The sequence below is a fragment of the Heloderma suspectum genome, chromosome 5 (genome assembly GCF_057233095.1).
Source record: "Heloderma suspectum isolate Gila_16-S chromosome 5, 16-S_ref, whole genome shotgun sequence".
NCBI lineage: Eukaryota > Metazoa > Chordata > Lepidosauria > Squamata > Helodermatidae > Heloderma > Heloderma suspectum.
In genome coordinates, this window is record NC_139462.1 from 102,161,477 (window position 1) to 102,172,062 (window position 10,586).

The following is a 10,586-nucleotide window of genomic DNA, read 5'->3' on the forward strand; positions in this document are numbered from 1 at the left end:
TGGAGACTTCAGTGTGGGTCTCCCCAGCCCAAGTACTTTGTCCTTTACAATGCTAGCTTTTCTTGGAGACACTGAATTTCTGTAGTCTCTACCCGTTCCCCCCCTCAGAATGTTTTCATTGCGGTAGGCAAACACAACAGACGCACTTCAGTTCTATCCTCATGTACTTGTAAATAAGAATTGAGCTTATTTCCATGTCAAGTGTGCTACTTCAGACTGCAGACTCAAATCTCAAATATACATATATATATATATATATATACACACACACACACACACACACACTGCTGAAATTAGGGAGGAATGGATTAGAATCAAGTTCTTGGGGTTGGTGATGGAAAACCACAACATCTGCTTTCATCACTGCAGTAAGAGTCCTAGTATGACATCATGGAAGTACTCCGGTCATAGCCCTGGTATAGATTTTTCCTTAAAGTGCTTTGCCAATTATCAAAACACTCATGAAAAAGACCATAATAAAAAAAATCCACATGAAAAACCTGTCCATCACTTTTGCTACCTTTTTCCACTCCACTCCTTTTGCATGGTTGGCTTTGTGGCGTCTCACACAATTAGCAATATATTCAATATTCTTAATCAGTATCCTGTAACAGGAACAACAGCTAACAATATCCCTTGTATCTTCACCCTGGGCTCCATAGACATCACTTATGTCTTCAGGCAGCTTCTTTTTGAGGTCACCATCATTGTTTTTGACCTTAGCAAGTGGTCTCCTTGGCCCTTCATATTTGTCTTGCTCTTTGGGACATGCATTATTTTTTTCCAGTGGTGGCTCTTCCTTTTGCACACGTTGCACGCTGGTGCAGTTTTCTCCAACATCATAAACAAAGAAGATCTTTGACATATAGTCCAAGATGACCACCCGTGCCCACTGTGGGACAGGTTTGGCTCCTGATCCACAGTAATGAATATTCATTATAATGATTGTCAATGCCGTGGATGCTGTGATCATGGTCATAGTAGCAATGTAATATTTACCTGTGGTGTAAAACAAAACAGACTTTGCTTATTTATTTTACAATTCTGTACCACCATTCATCAATAACTCCAGAGCAGTGTAAAACATAGTAAGTCAAAAAATACAATAAACTATAATATCAAAGCAAATAGCATAAAACAATAGTAACAGAAGGAAGTAGATTTCACAAAAAACTTAATATACATGCAGTACAATCCTATCTATGCCTGTTTCCTTGGAATTAAATCCCACTTTTTTCAGTGGTGCTTCCAGGTGAATGTACATAGGATTGCAGCGTAAGATCCAGTTACATGAGAGTAAGGCCCGTTGAACTCAATAGTCCTGCACTGGTAAAGTATTTAAGTATTTTATTTTACTTTCTTTTGTTTGTTACATTTGCATCTTGCCTTTTCCTCCAAGGAGTCCAAGGTAGCATACATGATCCTCCTCTTCCTTTTATCCTCACAACAACCCTGTGAGGTAGGCTAGGCTGAGAGTCAGTGACTGGCCCAAAGTCACCCAGTGACCTTCATGGCTGAATGGGTACTAGAACCCCTGTCTCCCAAGCTCCAGTCCAACACTCTAACCACTACACGATACTGGCTCTATTTTAAGTACTGGGAAAATAACAGTATTTGCCTGGTGCCTGGCACCTATCTTGGTACCTTCTAGGCAAACTTAACTGGGGGAGGGGGGACTTTCACAGACAGAGCACCAAAGCTGAAAAAGCCCTCTCCCCGACTGCTGCCCACCTCACCTCTAATGGCAGGAATACTGAAGGAGAGCATGGGCAGATGACTGCAGTGCACGGGCACGTTGATATGGGAGCAACAGTACCTGGGACCCCAGGCATGTAAATACCAATAATGTTCACAAGCAGAACATGATAGAGATTGTCATTCCTGTTCTGTTTTTTTGTTCCTCTGGTACACAGAAGTTATCTGGCCTCTGGATAGGAATATTTTATTTGCAGCTGTCATTGACAGACCATGAATGTGTCTTTTTCTTTTTATTTTTAAGCCATCAACCCTAGTAGCTATTTTGTAGCAGCAGCTTGTGCTTACCCTTGTTTGACAAAACCCATAAATAAGCACAAAGTAAATGGAAAACGAATCATTTATAAAGTACAGTTGTTGCTTTCCGATGATGTTGCTTATATCATCCACATAGATAGCCTTCCTCAATCTTGTGCCCTCCAGATGTTTTGAACAACAACTCCCGGCTTTCCTGGCCGGGGCTTAATGGAGTTGGGAGTTCAAAACATCTGGAGAGCACCAGATTGGGGAAGCCTGACATAGATGATTGAGCAAATTCATTCTCCACTGAGTCCAGAAGGTAGGACCAGCAGATTCAAATTTTAAGAAAGGGGATTATAACTACATATTAGGAAGAACTTCCTGATGGTGCTAAGTATGTGCTATGATCATCTATCCATGAGTGAATTTCCCTATGGAATGTCCACCCTTCCCTCATTTTTAAAATTATTGAATTATTTATGAACTTGATGAATTGTTATATTTTTGAAAGTTAATAAACATATTTTGAAAATCACAATTTCCTGATGCTACATGCTGTTTGACAATGGAGCAGTGCCTCAGAATGTGGTTGACTGTCCTTCATTAGATGTTTTTAAGCAGAGGTTGGATGGCTGCCTATCAGGGATGCTGTGGAAACAGATTTCCTGCATTGGCAAGGGAGTTGGACTAGTTGACTTTTGAGGTCACATCCAAGTCTATGATTGTAACTAGGTAGCAATAACTAAGACTACTTTCACCAAGTCTGGCTTTGAGTTAAAGTAAAGGAATGGCATGCAGTCATCATGTATTCCACGGGGCTGGCTGGCTTCTGAGCATTATCAGGCACCTTTATACCTCAATGACAGAGTTGCTGTTTGTAAAACACAGTGTAAACGTGTAAGTACATACCGATCAAAGGTACATTTTCAGAAGGGGGCATGCTCTCTGCGACCATTAGTTGAAACACAGTTAGCGCAAGCAGAACGGTAACTCCTAGAGACACTTTTTCTCCAGAGTCTGCCGGGAGGTAGAATCCCAGTGGAGCCAGAAAAGATATCAATAGACAAGGAAGCAGCAGGTTAAATATATAGAAAGATGACTTCCTTTTCAAGATAAGGGTGAATGTAACATCTGGATAAGGCTCTGAGCAGCAGCCATAGGTTATCACGTTCTTAACAGCTGGCATGCCATGAATCTCCCACTCCACATCTTCTATGAAGTCAGAGAGGTCGCCGCTGTCTAAAGAATTGAATATATCTACCTGATTACCATTGTAGGTCCAAGAACCAAAGGTAAGATTGCACTCCTGGCTATCGAAGGGGAAGTAAGATACATCCACAACACATGAGCTTTTTGTTATAGCTGGTGAATCCCAAGTAATCTTCCCGTCATACCTCAATACAATGTTAGTGTTCACTGGGTCTGAAAAGTCATCATCAGCCCTAAAAAAAACCAATATGAAAACAATATGAAAATATATATATAAAAAACCAATATGAACCCACACAAAACAATGAACTGGTGGAACATAATGACTGAAGGCATATTCCAGGGGTGAACAAGTTGTGGACCTCTAGATGTTTCGACTTACAACTCCCATCAGCTCTAGCAAGCATAGAACAGTTGCCCATCCCTGCTTCTGATACATAAGCCTTAAGGTAGCTCTTGCTTCAATGGGGTGTATAAAGCAAAAGTAAAACCTATATTGGCCACAGTGCTCATCCACATTACAAATGCCTCACCTGCTTCCGCATTTACAAGGCACCAGTAATATTTGTGTTTTCATGTAAGAGGTTTAAATCTGCTTTGGACAGTATTTATGTTAACATTTATTTCTTCATGTGGAAGAGAAAGCGGAGGCATTTATAATGCCAAGGAGCATCCCAGCCAATGTAGGTAAATATCACATTTGCATACAAACACAATTTAATCAAGAGGCTCTTTAAGCTTCCTATACCAATAAATAGCACAAGAGAAGCTGATTTAAGCCAGAAGTTCCCAGTTCACATCCCACCTTTTAAGCCTCTCCCCCATTGTTTGTGCAAATGTGTGAAAGATAGAGCTGCAGTTTAAATGTGCTTATATTAGGTTTTTTAATTGATTAAAGCGCATGCATCCTGCTGGATTTACAACTGCATTTCAATCATTTTTTTTACCAAGTGTCCTACATAAATACTAACAATTGATTATTACAAACACAATCCCCATATAAAAGGTAAACTGTACTTAAAAGGTTTCAGTTAGCAACTTTACATTTTGAATGGCTTCAATCATTACTTAAGAGTCAATATTGTAATTAACGGGCCACATTGTATAAATTAATATTGGATGGTTCCAAATGGACAGATTCAAAACATGCTTGACTCCTTGCTATTTGGAAACATGAGTTGGCTAGTAATACTGACTTTTAGCTGAATGTCTCCAGCACTGTTTTGAGTCCTGAACACCTCTGCTATTGCAGTTGATGAACTTCCCCTAAGCTGGCAAATAGTGGAGTCAGGCAGCAATTGGTGGCAGATGGGAATGGTAGGAGGCTTTAGTTGTTCAGAGAGTAGAAAAACTTAAAGAGCTAAGTTCCCATTTCAGGCACAGGAAAGCTCAGAGCAACTGCTGTACTTGTGTCAGTGCTTTCTTCAAGAAGGAGAGGTCCCAGACACATGAATTAATAGTAATTCCAGTCTTCTCCAACTTGGTGCCCTCTAGATGTTTTGAATTACAACTCCCATCAGCCCAACTAGCATTGTCAATTATCAGAATGATAGGAGTTGTAGTCTAAAACCTCTGGAGGTCACCAGGTTGGGGTAGGCTGGTTTATCATTCCCCGCTGGAGCTGTAAATAGAGGAGAGCAAGTACTAGATTTGATATTTTCAAAAACGGGGAAACTTCCGTCTCTGGCACACAGCCCAAGGTCCATTGTGCAATGTCTTGCACCTAGCTAGGCTCTGCAGAAATTCTCCTACATTTCATCTGAACATGCCCAACTTGTCTCCCCTTCTCCCGTTTTGTTGCACATCTGGCCTAATAAAAGAATTCTGGAGAATTCAAAAGCTTGCTTACAACTTTCTGACATTTTGGCCCTAATATATTATTGCCATTCTGCATCCCTTACATAGAAAGAGAGATCTTTATGGAGATTATCTAACTGCTTGGTGTCTCATTCTGAATGATTAATTTGGGGGAATTCTATGGAATAGATGTTTGTTCCTCATCTTCAAGTGTTCCAGGATGCTGCTGACTCCATGGCTTGGTGTTTCCTTGTTTGTTTTTTATTCTTGGCATGGAACTGCAATTGCACTAGTGGTCTTTTGCTATTGACCCTTCTGTGGAGATTCTTAGGGGAAGCTGGCTCCAATTAGTACAGTATTTCAACTGCCTTTGATGTCGGTGATGGTTGCGATGGTTGCATCTTTTCTTCAGAAGAGGCAGAGAATTGTTGCCAAATTCTCTCTCCCTGCATATAAGAAGCTGCGCAAGATCAAAGAGCAGCTTTCCCCAGCCTGAAGGGCACCAGGTTGGGGAAGGCTACTGTTAGTATTGCTTCCCAGCTATCATGGAGCGCCCTTCCATCAAAAGCTCACATGAAGATCCTTGGGTTAGGCGTTTTGAGGACAATTAATAGAGACCAATCAGTGTGATGCGCATTTGTTTGCATATTTGCAAGGAACGTTTCCCAGCCAGACTTACTTGTTGTAAAGAACAATGTCTGGTCTCCATACAAGATTGCTGGGGATCCGGATAGAATCCAACCCATCGTATTTGTCTTTGTCCCACTTCAGATAGGCATCATACCAAGTTTGTCGAATCCACAGGTAGGCTGTCAAAATTTGGTTTCTCTCATCCTGTAATATGACAGTAGGTATAAATGCAGGAACATAGGACGCTGTCTTGCACTGACTCAGACCATTGGTCCAACTAGTTCATTATTGTCTGTAACAGGGGTGGGCAATTTGTTGCCCATCAGATAATTTTGACTACAACTTCCGTAATCCCTGACCATAGGTGAGCCTAATGGGAGTTAGTCCAAACATCTGGAGGAAACCAGGTTGCTCTACCTGGGGTGCCAGGGATTGAGCCTGGAACCTTTTACATCAGGGGCAGGGAACTGGGGGGGAGGCTAGTTGCCCCCTACTGGGTATCAGTGGATGTGGCCATGCTTGCTGATGTCCCCAGCTTCATGTGGCATGCATCGTCCCTATGCAAAGAGACTTACCCAGCACTGGGAAGAACAGCCACTCATCCCAGCCCTGGCTGAGTCCCCTGCTGCCCACATCCTCACTGTTCTTTCCCATCTGATTCCTCCAGGGGGGGATTCCTTCAGGGGACAGGGCTTCAAGGCCAAGCCCTGCCCCTCTGGAGGAATCCAAGAAGGCTCTGTGGACGAGATGGGGAACCTCCACAGTCTGGATTAGGTCTGTGGGCCGGAGGTTCCCCTCCCATGTTTTATATGCAAACCATGTGCACTACCTCTGAATTATGGCCCCTCCCATTAATTTGTGTATCATCAACACAGAGCTTTATAAAAAATGCTGTAGATCTAAAAGTGAATGCACTGTTATGGGGGAACATTCAGAGATGAGTCACAGAAAACCTGTTCTGGTTATCAGCTCAGTAATGTGATTATGGGTTGGTTTACATATGACATGATGGTAGTTTTCCATGATGTATACCCCTGGAGAGGAGCTGTAGCCAGTCCCAGTTCCCTGGCATGAGAACACTTAATAAAACACACATTTGAAAACACAGTTGTATACATAGATTTTAGTGTTGTTTATAAAACACTTTAGAGCACAAGGGAGGGCCTTTCTTAGCTCAGTGACAGCTTCACATATGTAACCCTAATGTAATTGAAACTAACAAACCATTGAGTTCAATAGGATTTAGACCTGAATAAGGTCCCCTTCACTCATGCACTCACCCCCCCAAACTTTCTGTAGATTGTAATTTAGATTGTTTATGATGGAAATGCTGAAGCCTGATGTAATCATTATCATATGAGAAAGCAATATTAACTGACTTGTAATTCAAATACTGCTTTTGATAATGATGATGATGATATGCTTGTTATACTTACCATATCTTTTATTTGGGAAAGTGTAATCTGAAGAGTGACATTCAGAACTGTGTCTGTATCTTCCACTGGTCTGAGAGCATTTGAATAGTCTTCAAAAAGTTCATTAAAGAGCATTTGGGCATATTTTCCTTGTGCTGCATCAGCACCTGTGCAAAACATATTTAAAATCCATATTTATTTGGATTCCTGAACTATTACAAGAATTTAACTTCCAGAGGGGTAGGCATGTTAGTCTGATGAAGCAAAAAAACAGAGAAGAGTTTTGTGGCTCCTTAAAGATTAACAAATTTAGTCCAGCATAAGCTTTCATGGACTAGAGTCCACTTTATCTCTCTCTGTCTCTCTCTCCCTCTCTCTCTCTCTCTCTCACATGTTAGTCTGATGAAGCAAAAAAACAGTGAAGAGTTTTGTGGCTCCTTAAAGATTAACAAATTTAGTCCAGCATAAGCTTTCATGGACTAGAGTCCACTTTATCTCTCTCTGTCTCTCTCTCCCTCTCTCTCTCTCACACACACACACGCACACACACACACAAACATGCATGCACGCACACTGACACACATACGGGCGTAGAGAAAAAGATTGTAAATAGTGCAGCGAAATTCAAAATATGACACAAGCACAGTGGCCATTCATAACAGCTATTGGGGATAATTAGGGATAACACAATCAACCTAACATAGTTCAGTTAACGGACGATGACAATACATATAGTGGTAGAAAACCATTGTCCTTATTCAGGACCAGATGAATAGAATTTAACCAGGTTATTAGTTCTAATTCAGCTGTTTCATGCTGGAGCCTCCCTTTGACATTCCCCTATAGGAGAATGTAGGTGAATGGCATTATTTCAGGAATTTGCAACCCTTTACTGGTCAGTGCACTGTTATGTGTTTTCAGTTGCAATGATCAGTGATAACTAGATGGTTACATGAACTGATTAAAACATTTGCAATAGTATATTGTGGCATATTAAAAAGCTAAAATTGGATGCATTGCTTAGGTTATTAAGTAAGTCTGAGGTGATAATTTATTATACTTAACAGTTTAAATTTAACCCCATTCTAAACTGTTTTCACTCTTATGGATACCAGCCAAGGGATCATGGCAACTATAACGCTATAGAGTAGGGCCCTGTAGGAAAACTTCAGCTGTGCAGGATCTACGTTAGTTTCTTTTACCAACAGAAGTAAAAAAACAAAAGACATATAATTAGAATTACATAATTCTGAGCTCAGGAGGGTTTTTTTTTTATACAAGAACTGAATGGAACACAGAGTCAATCCTTCAGCACAAAAATCCACTCCTGGTTATCCCAAGCTTTCTTTCATTTAAGCAATAAATGTGTGTGTGTGTGTGTGTGTGTGTGTGTGTGCGCGTGTGTGTGTGTGTGTGTGGTCATTTTGTTGTTTCTAGTGTTAAAGAATTGGGAGTCAGAAACCCTTGCAGATCTATTGCAGATCACCCAGAGATCTACCAATAGATCGAGATCTACCTTCTGTCAATCCCTGCTATGAAAGGACAGGGATTTCTAATACTGAAATCTCAGTACCTCCCAAAATGACAATTCCCGTGGTTCTCTAAAATGTGTCCCGGTGGTTAAACTGCAGATGTTAAACTCTCTTCATAGCCCACTTATTTCAATGAGGCTACCTTGCCACACAATGTCATCTTCCCTCATGCATACTGCTAGGAAGAAAGCCTCTTACCATGAAACACCCCTGTTGTGAAAACCAAGGAGAGACAGCAGATGCTGAAGGACAAGGTGGTCTTCATTGTAGAGCTTTGTTCTTCCGGGTGTAGAGGGTGGAAAAATCAAGCTGCTCTATGAATGAAAACATTTACTCTCTCTCTCTCTCTCTCTCTCTCTTTTTCTCCTTCCCCCCACCAGCAGTAGAAATAATAAAGTGCAGCTGTTAACAGCTCTTTCTCCAGGTTAAGCCTGGCGTCTCCTCCAGAGCACCAACTGTTGTCGGCCACCCTCTGTTCCCTTGATCTGTCAGGGCCTGGCAGATCTGGTAACCTGAGAATTACCTGCCATGTGACAAGGTGATGGGATATCAGGATGAAACCATTCTGCTAGACTTCATTTCAGCCCTTGATGCTCACATTTCTTCTCTCTGCCAATAGAACAGGAAAGCAAGAATTCCAATTCTGCTCACCCCATGCTTTTCTTCTGGCTCCAAGGGCTTTTGTTACTGGTAAAAGGAACAAGAGCCACCAATTGCTATTCAAACAGAAACACCAGCTAGGGGCGATCAGCCTGACCCTACCTGGATATGAATCTGGTGCGTTGGTAGGCACTTAAAAGGTTTGGGGCGGGGGGACATAGAATGCAAATCTGCATAAAATTAAAAACGTTAAAATATAAGAGCCACACTGGATCAGATCAAAGGTCCATCTAGTCCAGAACTCTGTTCACACAGTGGCCAGTTAGCTGCCCACGGGAAACCCACAAGCAGGACATCAGTGCAACAGCACCCTCCTGCCCATGATCCCACCCGCAACTGGTGTACAAAGGCATACTTCCTCTGATGCTGGAAGTAGCATATAGCCATCAGGACTAGTAGTCATTGATAGTCTTCTCCAGGAATTTGTCCAATCCCCCTTTAAAGCCATCCAAATTGGCGGCCATCACTAGGTCTTGTGATAGTGAATTCCATAGTTTAACTATGTGCTGTGTGAAGAAGTACTTCCCTTTATCTGTGCTGATTCTCAGAGCAATCAGCTTCATGGATGACCACAGGTTCTAGTATTATAAGGGAGAAAAATGTCTCCACATCCACTTTCTCCACACCATGCATAATTTTGTACACCTCTGTTATGTCTCTCCTTTTTTCTAAGCTAAAGAATCTCAGATGTTGTAAGTTGCTCTAGCCCCTTGATCATTTCAGTTGCCCTTTCCTGTACTTTTTCCAACTCTACAATCTCTTTTTTCAGGTGTGGTAAACAGAACTCTACACAGTATTCTATATGTGGCTGCACTATAGATTTGTATAAGGAGAGTATGAGCTTGGTAGTTTTATTTTTAATTCCGTTCCTAATTATGCCTAACATGGAATATGCCTTATATATGCAAATTTAGAAATAATTACTAGGATTTAAATTTCACAGGTGGCAAAGCCAGCCAATTAATTTCTCATCCAAATCATCTCAAATAAAACAAATTCTTCAATTAATTTGTACCCTGACCCAGATCATCCCAAACCAAAAGTTGTTTTTTTTTCAGCTTAATTGACATGCAGGGGAAGGTTTTTTGTGTGTGGGTGTGGGGTGTTGCAGCATGTAGGAAGGGGAGAGTTAAGCCTTCCCAGCTACAATTCCTCTTGAAAATCGCCCCCTGCATGGCAAATAAACTGAATAAAAACCCTTCCATTGGCACCAGTGGACACTCAGGTTTCTTTGGAATAGATCCAGGGCTGGGACCCCATTGGTCCGGGCCTAGCAGTGCCCCTGAAATGAATGCCCAGTTTACAGCTCATCACTCTGTTTTGGCCTTGAAGAAATTATATGCCTCCT

General features: G+C 41.5%; 1 protein-coding gene across 1 annotated transcript; it reads right to left on the reverse strand.

Annotated features, from left to right (window-relative positions):
* Nucleotides 1–358: 358 nt before the first annotated feature.
* CHRNA9 (cholinergic receptor nicotinic alpha 9 subunit) lies at nt 359–8,892 on the reverse strand. Its single transcript, XM_084856937.1, has 5 exons — nt 8,777–8,892; nt 7,068–7,213; nt 5,681–5,835; nt 2,905–3,437; nt 359–999 (listed from the first exon to the last, which is right to left on the reverse strand). Exons 1-5 carry the CDS (start codon nt 8,841–8,843, stop codon nt 431–433), a joined length of 1,470 nt encoding a protein of 489 aa, XP_084713063.1. The 5' UTR covers nt 8,844–8,892; the 3' UTR covers nt 359–430.
* Between the last annotated feature and the right edge of the window lie 1,694 nt (nt 8,893–10,586).